Here is a 19,174-nt window from a genome sequence, read left to right as displayed (position 1 = left end):
CCACCTCCTTTGCTCTATGAAATCAATAAGAATATTTTTAAATCAATTAAATATTTTTATTAATTTATTAAAATAAATTAAAATATTTTAAAAATATATTTTTATTCATTTCAGAGAGGAAGGGAGAGGTAGAGAGATAGAAACATCATGATGAGAGAGAATGACTGATTGGTGGCCTGCAGGCCCCACACTGGGGATTGAGCCCGCAATCTTGGCATGTGGCCTTGTTTAGAAGCTCACCTGGGACCTTTTAGTCCAAAGGCTGACGCTCTATTCACTGAGCTAAACCAGCTAGGGAAATTAAAATATTTCTTAAAAGTAAAAATTTTAAAACATATTATACCAATACAAAAACGTTTATTTCCTAACGTAAAAAAGGCACAAAATGAGAGAATTTCCAACATCCATTTTTGTTGTTCTATTGTCCTATTGTTAAAGAAAATTGCCAGAACTCATAGCACATTAGGCAGAACATATGGTAAGATGCTTTCTTTAACAAAGATACAGACTCAGCAAATACACACGACAAACTTATTTATTTTTTATTTTTAAATATATTTTATTGATTTTTTACAGAGAGGAAGAGAGAGGGATAGAGAGCTAGAAACATCGATGAGAGAGAAACATCGATCAGCTGCCTCTTGCACACCCCCTACTGGGGATGTGCCCGCAACCAAGGTACATGCCCTTGACCGGAATCGAATCTGGGACCCTTGAGTCCGCAGGCCGACGCTCTATCCACTGAGCCAAACCGGTTTCGGCACGACAAACTGTAAAATGTAAAAAATTACAATCAGTTAACGTTTCTTTTTTACTTTTAAAGAATAGTTTATTAATTTTGAGAGAGAGAAGTGAGAGGAAGAGAAACATTGCTGGAAGAGTGCCATATCGGCCAGCCACCTCCTGCACACCCACTTCTGTGGATCTAGCCCACAAGCCAGGCACATATCTCCACCAGCAATCAAATCCACAACCTGTGCTATACGAGATGCCCAAGCACTGAGCCACACCGTCTCTGGTGGTATAATCTATTTAGATCACAATTTGCTAATATCGGTAAATTCAAACATTCATCTATTCATAAACCCAGACTATGCACAGAATTTTTGACAAAGGTAAATAAGACTTATATAATACAAGGAATTATACAGAAATGTTTGTGCCACCTTTGTTAAAAATAAACAAATATTTATTAAAATGGACAAATTGATGGTGATATATCAATGATAATATCTATCAGAGCCCTAACTGGTTTGGCTCAGTGGATATAGCGCTTCCCTATGGACTGAAGGGTCCCAGGTTCAATTCTGGTCAAGGGCATGTACCTTGGTTGCAGGCACATTCCCAGTAGGAGGCAGCGGACCGATGTTTCTAACTCTCTACCCCTCTCCCTTCCTCTCTGTAAAATCAATAAAATATATATATTTTAAAAAGAATGTCAGAAAAAATGATGAGCTACTAATGTAACTTTAATAAATCTCCAAGTATTTATGAAACATAAATTAAAGCACAAAAATACTTAGAAAAATAAAGTTCTCTATGAAAATGGAATGTAAATCCATGGAAACTATGAAAGCTGTGAAGAATAGGGACAGGTTAAAAGAGGTCATGAAGCAATTACACAGAGACTGATATGGTCAGCATTATGAATATAATGATGGTTTCAGTTTCATGAACATGTCAAGATTTATGAAACACTATAGTTAACACATGTAATTTACACATTACAGCTGTTAAAAATGGTTCAATATAAAACAAATGTACATTCATCTATTTTGGAAGAAGAGGTTTCGCAACTGTATATTCAATCCACACACTTATGCCTTCTGGGTGACAGTCTCATCTCAGTGAGAGAAAATATAACAAACAATGAAGAACGTTCACCCAAACCCACAAAAGCCACATCCCTGGACTACAGACAGCCTTTGTCTCCATCTTTGTTTTGCTGCCAGCACACCAATGGCTCTGATGGGAACATCTGAGAAGCTACAGGAGCCACAAAACATCCTGATTATTATGTTTTTTCCTTTTTCTTTTTTAATATATTTCATAGGCTCCTTACAGAGAGGAAGGGAGAGGGACACAGAGAGTCAGAAACATCGATGAGAAAGAAACATCAATCAGCCGCCTCCTGCACACCCCCAACCGGAGATGTGCCCGCCACCAAGGCACATGCCCTTGACCGGAATCAAACCCGGGACCTTTCAGTCCGCAGGCCGATGCTCTATCCACTGAGCCAAACCAGTTAGGGCACATCCTGATTATAATCAATGACAACGACTGCTCCACATAAGATTAACATGCCTGGAGTCCCTCAGATCTATGTCCACACAGCTCTTGTAGTCTTTTCCTCAAAATAATTCCTGGATGCACGTTTAATGACCATTCCACATAATGGGCTGTAGTCTCACTCAACAAAAATTAGGTCAGTGTTTCTACAGTGAAAGGGATTCCCCTCACTGCTATGGTGCTCAAACCACAGATCATTACCAGTGAAATTGTAGGCCTTAGGGCACATGGCCCTCTGCAACACCTGGACAAGAGATTCCCTTCACATGTATTGGCATCCCTTGCAAACAAGAAAAGAAATTCATGCTCCCAGACATAATTGAGGTTGTTACAGCAACCCCCTCTTTTGAGGGATCTCTGTGTCTCAAAGCATCCAGACATCACATTAGGATTAGAGTCCACAGTACTTCCAAGGAAAATATGGCACAGTGTAAATTTTCCAAAAATTGCTGAGTTAATTTCTGCACCATACACTTCCCCCAAGGGCAAAAGTGTTTGAGTCCCCTCAAAATTTTTCACCTCATCATGCTTGGAGAGCTCAGATCTACCTTAAGCTAACCCACACAGTAAATAGAACACCCAAGATTAAAGAAGTCTTAGGAAAAAGCCTTCATTATTTTACAAACCAAAGAGACATGAGACTGGCAGTTCTTCCACTGATGACTTAGGCACTCAATACAATCATCACCAGCATTCAGGCAAAGCATGTCCCTGAAAATAGCAGTCCCTCTGCAACATTATGTTTGCTGGCACCAAGAGTAATCAGTCCTATGTGGCAAACCATGACAGGCAAACAAGTAGGAACTAAGGGCTCAGATATTCCTAATTTTCTTCAACAAATTAGACAACAGAGTTAGCTTCCCTGGGCCCATGAGGCTGGTGATTGATGCCATTTGTATGGAACTTATAGGTGTTTCAGGTGAAATACCTACAGCAACAGAAATATGCAATGACATAGATCTGGCAGTACATCTCTGTATGTTAGACAGTGCAACATAATTACATAGGGTTCCTCCATAAAAACAAACACAACAGCAAAAACACTTATGGGAACTTTACATAATATAGGTGATTAAATCTATAGGATACAATTCAGAAAATGAGGATTCACAAATTTTCTTGTACTATTGTTACGTCCTAATTAAGAAACTACATTTCCTACACATCTAAGAAATTTCTCACATTTGGACTCATATATGCAGAGCAAATATGGAAATTTGGCTGAGAGATACCTCACATTAATTGCACTCATAATGGCTTTCTCCAGTGTGAACTCTATGATGATATTGGAGACCATAGTTACTTTTAAAAGATTTTCCACATTCACTGCATTTATAAGGCTTTTGTCCTGTATGAACTCTCTGATGACGACGAAGGTCACTGCTACTTTGAAAAGATTTTCCACATTCACTGCATTGATAAGGCTTTTCTCCAGTGTGAACTCTCTGATGATATTTGAGACCATTGCTACTTGTAAAAGATTTCCCACATTCACTGCATTTATAAGGCTTTTCTCCTGTATGAACTCTCTGATGATGATGATGAAGGACGGTCTTAGCGGTAAAAGATTTTCCACATTCAGTGCATTGAAAAGGCTTTTCACCAGTATGAACTCTCTGATGATATTGGAGAGCATTGCTACTTGTAAATGGTTTTCCACATTTACTGCATTTATAAGGCTTTTCTCCCGTATGAACTCTCTGATGTTGATGAAGGATGCTCTTATAGGTAAAAGATTTTCCACATTTACTGCATTTATAAGGCTTTTCTCCCGTATGAACTCTCTGATGTTGATGAAGGATGCTCTTATAGGTAAAAGATTTTCCACATCCACTGCATTTATAAGGTTTTTCTCCTGTATGAACTCTCTGATGTTGATGAAGGTCTTTTTTAGCGGTAAAAGATTTTCCACATTCACTGCATTGAAAAGGCTTTTCTCCAGTGTGAACTCTCTGATGATATTGGAGACCATTGCTACTTTTAAAAGATTTCCCACATTCACTGCATTTATAAGGCTTTTCTCCAGTGTGAACTCTCTGATGATATTGGAGACCATTGCTACTTGTAAAAGATTTCCCACATTCACTGCATTTATAAGGCTTTTCTCCTGTATGAATTCTCTGATGATTACAAAGGGCAGAGCTCTGGATAAAAGATCTCCCATATTCACTACATTTATAAGGTTTTTCTCCCGTATGAATTCTCTGATGTTGATGAAGGTCTTTCTTAGCGGTAAAAGATTTTCCACATTCACTGCATTGAAAAGGCTTTTCTCCAGTGTGAACTCTCTGATGATATTGGAGACCATTGTTACTTTTAAAAGATTTCCCACATTCACTGCATTGATACGGCTTTTCTCCAGTGTGAACTCTTTGATGATTACAAAGGGAAGCGTTCTGGGTAAAAGATTTTCCACATTCACTGCATTTATAAGGCTTTTCTCCCATATGAATTCTCTGATGATTACAAAGGGCAGAGCTCTGTGTAAAAGACTTCCCACATTCACTGCATTTATAAGGCTTTTCTCCTGTATGAAGTCTTTGATGATAACAAAAGGCAGAGCTATTGGTAAAAGATTTCCCACATTCACTGCATTTATAAGGCTTTTCTCCTGTATGAATTCTCTGATGATTACAAAGGGCAGAGCTCTGGTTAAAAGATTTCCCACATTCACTGCATTTATAAGGCTTTTCTCCCGTATGAACTCTCTGATGAAGATGAAGGACAGTCTTAGCGGTAAAACGTTTTCCACATTCACTGCATTGATAAGGCTTTTCTCCATTGTGAACTCTCTGATGATATTGGAGACCATTGGTACTTGTAAAAGATTTTCCGCATTCATTGCATTTATAAGGCTTTTCTCCTGTATGAAGTCTCTGATGATGACGTAGGTCATTGCAAGCGGGAAAAGATTTTTCACATTCACTGCATTTATAAACCTTTTCTCCCATATGAACTCTCTGATGTTGATGAAGGACAGTCTTAGCGGTAAAAGATTTCCCACATTCACTGCATTTATAAGGCTTTTCTCCTGTATGAAATCTCTGATGACTATGAAGGTTGATGCGAGTGGTACAATATTTTCCACATTCAGAGGACACAAAGAAACGACTTCCAAGATGGATACCTTTTTCCTGAATAAACGTGTGGGTGCAACTAATTTCTTTCTTACATTCCTTGCTGCTGAAATAATTGTTTCTCCTTTGAAAACTCATCCCACACGTCGAACTTGCAGTTGGACTGTCCCTCGTCTGAGTAGCCTTTGGGTGGAGAAGTCCTGACCCGATAAGGACACCCTGCCCAACCTTCCCGCATGTGAAACGATTCTGGGACACATTGAAATTGCAACTGTTTGGAAGTGAGATGCTGTCCACACCCCTAATGAAAGTGTTCTCTCTCACATGCTGCTGGTGAAATTTTGTACTGAAATAAAATCGTTTTGCACATGCGCCACACCTCAACAGTATCTGTCCATGTTGTGCTCCCTGCCCCTCCATCACGTGGAAAATGTTTCCCAAGACGAGCCCACAACTCTCACAGGGGTGGTTCTTCTGGGAAGACAAGGCTACCTTGGGATTCCTTGCCTGTAACACTCTTACAGAAACGTTCCGTTCAGCCATGGCCTCCACATTCTCTTCTCCACAGCAGCAACCTGAACAAAAGGAAACGCGGGTGAAGTACAAGTTGACCTTATGAAATCAGAATGTGTTTACTACAAATGTTTATCTTTCATGACTAGACATGATTCCTTCAATACAATGATTTTCAAGACAAGTAAGTCAGACTCTCAGGAAATGGCTGTTATATATAAAATGGCTGTTAAACAAGAGAGGCAGGGTCTACTCGTTATTACTCCAAGAATGGTTTCCTTTAGCACCTTTCATGTTGGTGATGTGAGTGTGTGTAGAGTAATTTCAATGTGTTCAAACCCATAAAATATCAATCATATTAGAGCACGTGATGTTCAGCGTCAATATAACATGTGTGTACTCTAAGGCTCTGCAGGCATGGAACAACATTGGAATGCAGTAAAGCGAGATGTGTGAAAGAGGTACAAGTGCGAAGTTCAGAGGTTAAGGTTATCCATGGGCTGGGAATCCGAGTAGAATGATCACTATTAAAATTGAGTCGTCGACTCAGGGAGGAGGAACCAAGATGGCGTCAAAGTTAAACAAGAAAACTGCTGCCGTACACAACAATTTCAAAAATAGAACTAAAAGACAAAACGTCTACCACCCAGAAGCACGGGAAAGCTGGCTGAATGGTAGATTTACAACTAAGAAGGAAAAAGAAAGGAGAACAAACACAGAAAAGCTGAGGTACGGAGGCGCGCGAATCTGGTCTGGTGGCGGGCGACTGGGTGCGCGGCTTTTTTTCAACCCAAAGGTAGACAAGCTCCCAATCACTCTGAAATCCAGTTTCTGGGGACACGTGGGGGACCCAGACGCCTACGGGGAGAAGCTGGACTCTCGGCCATCGGGTCGGAAAGTGAGAGTGACTTTCTTGCAGAGATGCACCCAGCAATCAGTGTTTACTGCGCTGGAGCGTGGGACGAGGGGATTTGGAAATAGGGAAAGGCAGAGACGGCTGACAGCAGCATTGCCGTTAGCCACGCCCTAGTCTAGTGATGCCCTGAGACACGCCCCGCCCTGAGACCCCGCCCTGCACATTCTACAAACCCGCCCAGGCTCCACACAGCGGCTTTTGCATATAAATGGCCTGCCCTGTGGCAGCTTAACCAAATTAACTGCAGATCCAGTCAGACTGCTCCAAAACCACTCAAGCAAAGAGGAGAAAACTGCAGTTCTTGCTGTAACTCCTGCTGGGTGGCCTCAGACAGTAGCTAACCTGCACCCCATTGGAGATCCAGAAACTATGGCATCTAGTGGTCGGTGTGAAACGACACCAGATTTCAGCCACTCTCATAAGGGACACATTCAAGAGGCAGACTCAGTGAACACCAAAGTCCTACTGGAACAAGTCCCACCCCATAAACGTGTCTCCAGCACAGCAATTCTTCCGTTATAGACACAGCGGGTCCTCACAGCCAATTGGCCTGGAGGTCAATTCCTCCCAGTGACACCAACAACAATCAAGACTTAACTACAACAAGGCTGTACACACAGTTCACAAAGGGGTGCACCAAGAACATCCACCTCAGGTAACTGGGAGGCTGACCGATTGAACCAACAGGACACCTAGTACACAAAGCTACCCTACCAACTCAGGGAAGCCGCGAAAATGAGGAGGCAAGGAAACAGATCCCAAACGAAAGAAATGGAGGAGAACAAACGAATGGACATAGAGTTCAAAACCACGGTTATAAGGTTTTTCAAGAATTTCATGGAAAAGCCCGATAAATTTAATGAGACCCTCGAGGATATGAAAAAGGACCAACTAGAAATGAAACATACACTGACTGAAATAAAAAATATTATACAGAGACCCAAGAGCAGACTAGAGGAACGCAAGAATCAAGTCAAAGATTTGGAATACAAAGAGGCAAAGGACACGCCTCCAGAAAAGCAAGAAGAGAAGAGAATTCAAAAAGTAAAAGATATTGTAAGAAGCCTCTGGGACAACTTCAAGCGTACCAACATCAGAATTATGGGGGTGCCAGGAGAAGAGAGAGAGCAAGACGCTGGAAACCTATTTGAAGAAATAATGACAGAAAACTTCCCCCACCTGGTGAAAGAAATAGACTTACAAGTCCAGGAAGCGCACAGAACCCCAAATAAAAGGAATCCAAAGAGGACCACACCAAGACACATCATAATTAAAATGCCAAGAGCAAAAGACAAAGAGAGAATCTTACAAGCAGCAAGAGAAAAACAGTTAGTTACTTACAAGGGAGCTCCCATACGACTGTCAGCTGATTTCTCAACAGAAACTATTCAGGCCAGACGGGAGTGGCAAGAAATATTCAAAGTGATGAATAGCAAGAACCTACAACCAAGACTACTCTACCCAGCAAAGTTATCATTCAGAATTGAAGGGCAGATAAAGAGCTTCACAGATAAGAAAAAGCTAAAGGAGTTCATCACCACCAAACCAGTATTATATGAAATGCTGAAAGGTATTATTTAAAAAGAGAAAAAAGTAAAGATAAAAATTATGAACAACAAATACATACCTACCAACAAGTGAATCTAAAAGTCAAGTGAATTAAAAATCTGAAGAACAGTATAAACTGGTGAACATAATAGAATCAGGGGCATAGAAGAGGAGTGGATTGATAATTCTCAGGGGGAAAGGGGTGTCTGTGTGGGTGGTACGGGAAGAGACTGGACAAAATCATACACCTATGGATAAGGACAGCGGGGGTCAGGTAAGGGCAGAAGGGAGGGTGGGAACCGGGTGGAGGGGAGATATGGGGGGGGGGGGAAGGAGAAACAATTGTAATAATCTGAACAATAAAGATTTATTAAATAAAAAACAAAACTGAGTCATCAGGGAACTTATATAACTTAATAAAAGAAAGATAAATGATCCAATTAAAAAATGGGCAATGGACCTAAATAGAATCTTTTTAAAAGAAGACAGGAGGAAGGCCAAGAGACATATGAAAACATGCTCAAAATCACTAATTATCTGAGAGATGCAAATCAAAACAACAATGCGGTACCATCTCACACCTGTCAGAATAGCAACCATCAACAAATCAACAAACGACACGTGCTGGCGAGGATACCAAGAAAACGGAACCCTCATGCACTGCTGGTGGGAATGCAGACTGGTGCAGCCACTGTGGCGAACAGTATGGAGTTTCCTCAAAAAAAATAAAAATGGAGCTCCCATTTGACCCAGTAATTCCACCTGTAGGATTATATTCCAAGAAACTAGAAACACCAATCAGAAAGGATATATGCACCCCTCTGTTCATAGCACCACAATTCACCCTAGCCTAAATGCCCATCAGCAGATGAATGGATTAGAAAACTGTGGTACATTTACACAATGGAATACTATGCTGCTATAAAAAAGAAGGAACTTTTACCATTTGCAGCAGCATGGATGGACTTGGAGAGCATCATGTTAAGTGAAATAAACCAGGCAATGAAAGAAAAATACCACATGACCTCACTCATTTATGGAAAATAAAGAACATTATAACCTGATGAATAAAAAGATAGATAGAGAAGCAGTAAAGCACTGAACAGACTGTCAAATTACAGTGGGAAGGCAGGGGAGTGTTGTGGAGGATGGGAAATAGATCAAACAAAGGACTTGTATGCATGCATATAAACACACCAATGGGCACAAGACACTGGGGAGGTGGGATGAGGGCATGTGACGGGGTAGGGGAGGCTGGGGGAAGGTCCATGGGGGAAAAAAAGGAGATATATGTACTAAATATATAATATTTTAAACCATAAAAAATATTAAAATAAATGAATAAATAAGTCTTACGGGGACAAAAACAACTGAGTCGTGCGCAAAGTATCAACATTAAGCAAGAAGTAGAATTGGGTGAATAGTGGGCAATGGTAACAAAACATTGCTGAACAAAATGGGTTCCTAGTTATGAATGAAACAAAGCTAAGGCGTCAAAACCGCCCCCACAGCCCTTCACCAAGGCAAGATTGCCTCTGGGTCTACCCTGCCATTGATAAAGTCATGTTTCTTCTGTGATGCAGAAATGATTCTGCCTCTTAAATCCCAGCTGAGCCACTGCATGGGATAAATGATGCAAATCGTTAAAAAAAACAACACTAAAAAGATGCATGGTCAACACTGTGATAGAACAACAAAGCACAAATGAGATCACAGGCAAGTAACATCAGCAAGATGGCAGAATCAGAGATAGAGAATCTTTCCCCATCCCAGAGTAAGTAGACAGTTATCAATGAGAAAAACATCCCACAGGAAATGGGAATAAGAGTACCATGAAGACAAAGAGTAATACAGAATACCAAATACGGACAACTGCATAGAAAGGATGACAGGAAACTGGGTGAGCAAACACATTTGAAGATACCTAAGGTCAAAAACAAGGGTTAATAATAACTAATTAACTAACTAACTAACTAAATAAATAAATAAAGCAAGGGTCAGCACTAGCTGGTTTGCTCAATGGCTAGAGTGTCAGCCTGCGGACTGAAAGGTCCTAGTTTCCATTCCAGTCAAGGGCAATTGACCAGTTTGTTGTGTGTTCAGTCCCCAGTAGGGGCATGCAGGAGGCAGATTATCAGTGATACTCTCTCATCATTAATGTCTCTCTCTGTCTCTTTCATTTTCCTCCTTCCTCTCAGAAATCAATAAAAATGTTTGTTTTTAAAAAAAGTCAGCCCTAGCCAGTTGGGCTCATTGGATAGAGCAGCAGCTTTTGGACGGAAGGGTCCCAGGTTCGATTCTGGTCAAGAGCACATGACGAGGTTGCGGGCTCGATCTCCTCTAGGGGGCATGCAGGAGGCAGCCAATCAATGATTCTCTCTCATCATTGATGCTTCTATCTCTCTCACCCTCTCTGAAATCAATAAAAATATATTTTAAATAAATAAAATATAAAAAGAAAGGGTCAGCATTACCACAATAGCCACTGTGCTTTTGTTCTCATTGATCCTAGTTGCCTGTTCTCCAAAAAACAAGAAATTTTTGTTTAAAAAAACAAAAAAACAATGCCCTGGCCAGTGTGGCTCAGTTGGATGGAGCACGGTCCTGTGTATCGAAGGGTAGAGGGTTCAATTACTGGTTAGGGCACATATCAGAATGTGGGTTTCATATCCGGTTTGTAAGTGTGCACTTGGCAGCCGATTGATGTTTCTTCCTCATCTTTCTCTATCCCCACCACCAATTCTCTTCTCTCCATGTAAAAGGAATAATAAATAAATACATAAGAATTTCAGAGTTGCCAAGAACAAAAGAGTTCTCAACAAACTATAGAAGCAAAGTAAGTAACAAAACAACCTATCAAAGCTTATGTATAACAATCAGAAAATGTAATTGTAAGGGGAAATTTTATAGAGATAAATGCCTACATTGTCACAGAAGATCACAAAGACCCAACATGGCACCTCAGGAAACACAACAGGAAAGTAAACCCAAAGGTTCCAAAGGACAGAAACCATAAATATTAGAACAAACATAAATAAAAGCGAGACAAGACAAAAGAAAGGAATAACTAAAAGGTATATTTAAGAAAAAAGATATAAAAATGTGCAATCCTTTAGCTACACTAAAGCAAAAGCAAACAAACAAAAACCAAGCCTCAAATAAATAAAAAAAGAAATGAATGATAAGACATGACACCTGTCACTAGGATCCACAATGCATCATAAGAGATGTTGATGTTACCAGATGACATGACCCTCCATAGAGAAATTTGTCAAGATCCCACTGTGAGCTCCTGAAATTAATAAACAAATTCAGAGCCCTGTCCAGGTGGCTCAGTTGTTGAGCATGTGGTCCCGATGCACCAAGGTTGTGGGTTTGATCCCCCATCAGGGGACAACCAATGAATGCATAGATGGGTACAACAGCACATCAATGCTTCACTCTCTTTCTTTCTCTGTCTCCCTTCCTGTCTCTAAAATCAATAAATAAATGATGGCCCGTATGTATCACTGACTGAGCATTGACTCATGAACTAGGAGGTCACAATTGGATTCCTTGTTAGGACACCTGCACTGGTTGCGAGCTCAATCACCAGTGAGGGTCGAGCAAGAGGCACCTAATGAGTGATTCTCTCTCATCATTGATGTTTTTATCTCTCTCTCCTCTTCCTCTAGGAAATAAAAACAAACAAACAAACATGTATTTAAATAAACAAATAAATAAATAATTTAACGAATAAATATATATCCCTAGCCACTGTGCTTCATTGATGAGACTGCTGGCTTGTGTACCAGAGGGCTAGGGTTCGATTCCCAGTCAAGGGTAGGGACCTGGGTTGCAGGTCTGATCCCCACTCACAGTAGAGGCACATGTGGGAGGCAGCCAATCGATGTTTCTCTTTCTCTGTTTCCCACTCTCTCTCTAAAAAACAATCAATGGATAAAATATCCTCACTATTCAGGTGAAGATAAAAGAACAACAAAGAATTAAATTCAGAAAAGTTACAGGATTCAAAATAAACATACAAACATTAGTTTCATTTCTAAACACTAATAATAAATTTTTTTATGGAAAAATGAAGAAAGTAATCAAATTTACAAGAGAATCAAAAACAATAAAATCCGTAGGAATAAATTCAAACAAAATGTGAAACATCAGAACAGTGAGTACTAATAGACAGTGATGAAAGGAATGGAATAAAACGCAAATCAGTTGAAAGACAACCTTTGTTCATGGATCTGAAAATGAAATATGGTAGAGATAGCTATAATACACAGGGCAAACTACAGATTTAAAACAATCCCAATAACTTCAATGGTGTTTTACAAAGAAATGAATAGAGCATCTGGAAATGGAATCAAAAGAGCTCCATTAATAAAAGCAATCTTTTTAAAAAATATATATTTTATTGATTTGTGAGAGAGAAAGAGAAAGCGTGAGAAACATGGATGAGAGAGAAACATCGACCAGCTGCCTCCTGAACGCTCCCTACTGGGGATGTGCCAGCAACCAAGGTACATGCCCTTGACTGGAATCGAACCTGGGACCCTTCAGTCCTCAGGCCGATGCTCTATCCACTGAGCCAAATCAGTCAGGGCAACAAAAGCAATCTAGAGGGAGAAAAATGATGATGCCATCAGACTTCCTAACTTCAATTTATTACAAAGAGATAGTAAGAAAACAGTGTGTTGCTGGAGAAACACAGACACATATATCAATGGAACAGAACAGAAAACATAGAAATAAACCCAGGCACATACTTTTAAGTAATCTTTGACAAAGCTGAAAGACAGAGAAGAAAGGAAAGATAGTTTCTTCAATGAATGGTGCTGGTATAAATTGACATCCACATGCCAATCAACGAAACTGGACACCACTGATAAAATGTAATTCAACCTGCATGACAAAATTAAATGTGAGTGCTAAAACTTAAAACTCTCAGGACAACCTAGAGAAAAAGTTTTGGAGATTTGTTTTGGACAGGAGTTTCTGAATGTGACACCAACCACCACACAAAATAGAAAATACAAACAGTCCACCCTGCAACAAATAAAAATAGCATCTTCATCCTAACCGGTTTGGCTCAGTGGATAGTGCATCGGCCTGCGGACTGGAGGGTCCCTGGTTGGATTCCGATCAAGGGCATGTACCTTGGTTGTGGGTACATCCCCAGTAGGGGGTGTGCAGGAGGCAGCTGATCAATGTTTCTAACTCTCTATCCCTCTCCCTTCCTCTCTGTAAAAAATCAATAAAATATATATTTTTAAAAATAGCATCTTCACAACACAACCGCAATAAACAAAATGAAATGAAAGGTAATCTAGAGAACAAAAGAAAATATTTGCAAACCATATGAAGAAATCCCTTGGAGATATTGTGCATTCGAGTATGATCAGCACAATAAATCGAATACTGCAATATAGACAGAAATTTACACAAATAGTTGCAGTTCCCCAGCAATAATAAAGGTATGTTCATACTATACTGCAGATAATAACAATGCAATGACTCTACCTCAAAAGCAAAGTCTATATAACTTCATTAACAATATTTACTTGCTAAGCATAGTAACAAGCATCTGAGCTTGCTAGAAACATGGTGGCACTAGACCTGCTGAAGGCAGGGTTGCCAAAAGCATATTTTGTAGAAAAGAGGGTGTGGGGGAGTAATATCAGCAAAGCACTATTAAGCACATGCAAAATTATGTGGTCCCGTATGTCGTAAGCAGTTAATATATAATATATATAAGGTATTCAAAAGATTCATAAAAATATAGTTAATAAACAGGATAAGAATGTATAATTTTTCAAAAATATATACACATGACCAACAGTAATATAGGAAATGCTTTCCTCACTGATCAAGGTGGAATCCCTCAGGCTTCCTGTAACACTACCAACCACAAGTCCTTCCCTGTGAACGTAGTACAGCGGGGAGAACTGGGACTTCAGGAATAGAAGGGAGCAGCGGATACAGACCAACCCTCCCCAGGACAGCAACTACCCAGGAAACTGGAAAATCAAGCAGAACCACAGTCTACATGGGAGGACACAGCACACCCTGGGGGATGGGGCCTGGGAAATCCCAAAGCCTAGTCCAGGTCACTGTGAGAGTGAGGGTCTTACCCAGCGAGGATAGAAGTTCAAAGTTCTCCAGCATCACATTCAGGTACAGCTGTCTCTGACCCTCATCTAGGAGGCTCCATTCCTTCCTGGAGAAGTACAGGGCAATATCCTCAAAGGTCACGCCAACCTGTCAGAATGGAGAAAATTGAAACCAGAATAAACCTATGAAACCAGAGCTGTCTCTCTGAGAACCCCCACTCCTGCTCCTTACACACCTTCCCCTCCTCAACCTCCTCCAGGGAACCCGGTTAGTGTGGACACCAGGCCCTAATGCCAGTGCAGGCTGCTCTCTCATCACAGTCCCATTACTCACTGGGATTGCCCTCAGCAGAGCAGCTGGGTTGGGTGGGAAGGACTGGGGGAGGGGAGAGAGCAATGCCATTTCAGGTCTGGGCGATGCCTGCAGGGCCCCAGCCTTCCTGCCAAGCAATTCCACTGCAGTCCCCTAGATCATGCCTCCAAGACACAGCCAAGCCTGGGTTTATGCTTCGCCTTTAAGTTCCCACACCAGGTCCCGGGGACCATCAGCTCACACTTCCTCCAGATGTGCACACCACTGGGTAACCTTTAACCTCTTCCCATCTTCAGTCCCAGGTTCACTCCCTCAGCTCTGCCCCCTTCCTGCTCCAATGCCACTGGATCTCGCTGGACTCACCCATGAACTTGGCACATGGCATGTAGAGAAGCTTGTCTCCCAGCCGGGTCCAGGACCACCCCAGGCCCCTGATGGACCCCACAGCCGGGAAAGCCCCAATGAGGCTGTGACGTCCTCCCTGCAGCCTCTGGTCTGTCCGCCAATCCTCACAGCCCACACCCTCAGGGAACCTCAGATGCCAGTCAGCCCTGTCCTCTCCGCCCTGCACTGGCTGTGCCTCAGAAGCCACAACGCTCCTCTCTCCCCTCCGCCTTCCTCACGGTCCTCCACGCGGACTGAGCTGCAGGACGTGACAGATGCCCGCACTCGGGCGGTCCTGTTCGGTGTGAGGAGGCGGTGGGGGCCCGGGGGACAGGAACTCACCTCAGCGAAGCTCCTCAGCGCGGGCGCCGCCATTGCTCTCTGTGGGCCGAGCGGGGCGGGAGCGGCGGGAGCAGCAGCCGCCCAGGGAATGGCGGTGCCGGTCCGAGGCCCTGGCGAGGGTCCGGGTGGTGACTCCGAGCTTCAATCCCCAGTGTGAGCTGTGAGCACCACTGGAGGTTCCCGCCATTGGCTATTTCGCGGGTAAAAGCACTCTTAAACCTTCTCCACGAGACCTTGCAAATAGGAACTCCTGACCACCTAAGACAAGAACCTGAGAAAACAAAATCCCGCCGAGAGGACTACCGGTCCCGCCCTACAGAAGCGGCCAACCGGAAACGCCTTCTCTGAGCCCCCATTGGCTAAGACTGGTGGCATTCCAGGCGTCGCCTTGTGGGTAATGTAGTTTCTTCCTTTCAAAGCCAGGGTCCTGTATTTCTCAGTTGACTCAAGGACAGGATTTAGGGTCAAGAACACACCAAGAGCCGAAACCGGTTTGGCTCAGTGGATAGAGCGTCGGCCTGCAGACTCAAGGGTCCCAGGTTCGATTCCGGTCAAGGGCATGTACCTTGGTTGCGGGCACATCCCCAGTAGGGGGTGTGCAAGAGGCAGCTGATCGATGTTTCTAACTCTCTATCCCTCTCTCTTCCTCTCTGTAAAAAATCAATAAAATATATTAAAAAAAAAAAAAAAAAGAACACACCAAGAGTACTCAGGGTCCTCTAGCGCCTTCAGGGGAGGTGATGTCTGGGGCAAGTTTGTTTCTCCTGCACCTGCTGTGGCTGGTTTTGCATATCTTTCTTCAGGACCTGCTCTTTCTGAAGGGCAGGCATTGTTTCTTCATTCAGGACTTTAGCATGTGTCTCCCTCAGGCCAACTGTAGCTTGCAGAGGTTGCTCAAGCCGCTAACTCGACCTAACCTGCCTCCATTGAATCCATTATACAAAGTTAATGGCACAAAACAGAAATGCATACTTAAGAGCATCTATTTCTTTTTTTTTTAAAATATTTTATTGATTTTTACAGAGAGGAAGGGAGAGGTATAGAGAGTTAGAAACATCGATGAAATGAGAAACATCAATCAGCTGTCTCCTGCTCACCCCCTATGGGGATGTGACCACAGTCAAAGTACATGCCCTTGACTGGAATCGAACCTGGGACCCTTGAGTCCACAGGCGGACGCTCTATCCACTGAGCCAAACCAGTCAGGACAAGAGAATCCGTTTCTGAAGTGTCAGCCCTGCCTGGGCTGCAGTGTGGATAAAATGGCCCAGAGACATGTGAAAAATGCTCAAAGTGACTGATCATCAGAGAGATGCAAATTAAAGCAACAATTAGGTATCACCCCACCACTGTCAGAATGGCTGCCATCAGCAAATCAACAAGGACAAGTGCTGGGGAGGATGTGGGAAAAAGGGAAGCCTAGTTCACTGCTGGTGGGAATGCAAACTGCTACAGCCATCATGGAAATCAGTTTGGAATATTTGCAAAAAATTTAGTATGGAACTGCCATTTGATCCAGTGATTCCACTTCTAGGAATATATCCTAAGACAACTGAAATAATCAGTATGCACCCCTCTGTTCATAGCAGCACAATTTACAGTAGCAAAGGTCTGGAAACCGCCCCGGGTCCCCATCATCAGTTGAGTGAATAAAAAACGGTGGTACAATTACACCATGGATTACTAGGCAGCAGTAAAAAAGAAGAATCTCTTACTCTTTCACATAGCATGGATGGACCTGGAGAGCATCATGCTAAGTGAAATAAGTCAGTCAGAGAAAGACAGTATCACTTCATCGCACTCACATTTGATGGAGTGGATTCAGAGACACGGAAGCAGGGAAATTACTGCAGAATCTCAGAGGGAAAGTGGGGGAGGGTAAAAAGAAACATTCAGGTAAGCGTTAAAAACATGCACGCACACAATGAAAACACATTCACCTGAGCCTTGAGCATTTCCTTCTGTTCTCTGAAAGCAACGGGAAAGTTCTAGCTTGCTGGGTTCTGGGTCTGCTTTAAATTTGTGTTTATAAATCTGTCTTTCCTCAGTTGAGTCCCTGGAAATGCTGATACCCCTCCATGTAAGACTCTGCTACTTCACATGATACAATAGCTTTTGGTGTTGACCTAAGAAATGTCCAAACCTGTGGAGAATTTTTCTAAATTTATTTACCCAAGCCTGTGACATTTGCCAGGAAGGAAAATAACAGCAGGTTAAATAATGCTCAGGAGAATCACAGTTTTGCTTCTTTTTTATACATTAGACTCAAAGGAGAAGAGCTCAGGGGGTTACATGACATTCACTGGTGATAAATTAGGGGAGAGGGCTAAGGAGGGACATCTCTGGGGTTGGATAAACAGTAAAAAAAAAAAAAAGACACAAACTTATTTTTACAAGTTTATCGATTAGGTAACAGTTAATATGTAACCCATGTACAATAATAATTGGGGCTCTGTGGTCTTCTGTGTTGGGAGATTGTGCTCTTAGGAGTCTGTGAAACCGAAATGTTCCTGAAAATCCAAAGGTCTGTTCTCACAGATGAAAAAAGATGGCAGACAGGCTCAATAAGGTAATATTTGTCCTTTGCAAAACAAACAAACAAAAAACCAAACTGGCTAGTACATAAATACCCAGGTGACTAGCTTTTACTTGGAAAGTTTTAACTTCAAAGCATCCTATATGGTTACTTTTAGCTTCTGAGTTTGCAAGATTGGCTATGCCATGCCAGGCTCCCCAAGATTGCTTGGTTTACTGTGTGCCATCATGTTTGTCCATACTGGGGAGTTAGAGCCTGTGGGTTGAGGAGGAAATTCAATGAGTGGTTTATTAACTCCAGGACCCATTGCTGACGTCCTCCTGAACACAATGGCCCCAGTATTGCTGGTGCCCCTTTATTGGGTCTCCTGGAAGTATTCACTCTTCAGGTCACTAAAGCCTTAGGTTCTAAATGAGGGTGAGGTATTTGTAAGAACAAGAATTAGGTCCTTTTCTTTGCTGTGGCCTTCCCCAATTTAAGAGAAGTGCCTGCTAACTGAACCCCAAGATTATTGGCTCCTCTCATTCAAACAGCTCCTCTGTTCAAACCGCTGAACAAGATAAGCTCCTCTCAGTGCTCCAGTCTTACATACCCCTCCTTCCTGCTGTGGTCACACCTCCGGGATATTTTGGACCAAGGGGTCTCTTGTTAGTAGAAAGTTTCCTTCCCCTCCGCCCCTTCAAACAAGCCTCATCTGACCTCTTCATAGCTTTTGCTCTAGTCACATTTTATAGGCTTGGGAAAAATACTGATAAGGCACCTCCCTAGCACATCTGGAATACTGTCTCCTGGAAAGCAAACAAACTGTAACTTTTAAAGACAGCCCCTCATAGCTACACAACTTCAGCCCAGCCCAAGACCCCTCCATTCCTGGTCCCTGAGCAACAGCCACTGCTGAAAAGCAGAAGCCACACTTCCTTCCCTGCCCTGTAGTGACTAGCAGTACTTGGCCCTTTCCTCTCTTGGAAAGTGAAATAAGCTTCCTCTCTGCATGGCTTCTTTTTTTTTCTTTTCTTTTTTTTCTGCATGGCTTCTTGTAGGTGTGAAATCTTTCATAGTCAGCATCACAGGCCAAACCCTAAGGGTGTTCCTTTCTTCTAAGGAGATAAGTGGAGCAACTGCGAAAGATGAGGTCAATGACATTGTCAAGGC

The 19,174-nt window shown here is 42.2% G+C and overlaps 1 protein-coding gene across 3 annotated transcripts in view; it reads right to left on the bottom strand.

Annotated features, from left to right (window-relative positions):
- Nucleotides 1-143: 143 nt before the first annotated feature.
- The window catches only part of LOC307092724 (zinc finger protein 547-like), a 50,857-nt gene continuing 31,826 nt past the window's right edge, over nucleotides 144-19,174 (bottom strand). Inside the window, exons 1-4 of one of the 3 annotated variants that reach the window (XM_079760124.1) lie at nucleotides 15,487-15,783; nucleotides 14,469-14,595; nucleotides 5,859-5,941; nucleotides 144-770 (exon numbers count right to left, since the gene is read on the bottom strand). In XM_079760124.1, coding sequence (XP_079616250.1) covers nucleotides 735-770; nucleotides 5,859-5,941; nucleotides 14,469-14,595; nucleotides 15,487-15,519 — 279 coding nt within the window. In that variant the 5' untranslated portion in view covers nucleotides 15,520-15,783 and the 3' untranslated portion in view covers nucleotides 144-734. Of the gene's footprint in view, nucleotides 5,942-14,468; nucleotides 14,596-15,486; nucleotides 15,784-19,174 lie in introns of those variants that run through there. The other 2 variants (XM_079760121.1, XM_079760122.1) reach the window with 2 other exon arrangements.

The sequence above is a fragment of the Cnephaeus nilssonii genome, assembly GCF_951640355.1.
Source record: "Cnephaeus nilssonii genome assembly, chromosome: 20".
In the NCBI taxonomy this organism is placed as follows: Eukaryota; Metazoa; Chordata; class Mammalia; order Chiroptera; family Vespertilionidae; genus Cnephaeus; species Cnephaeus nilssonii.
This window is presented reverse-complemented; position numbering and strand designations above follow the sequence as displayed.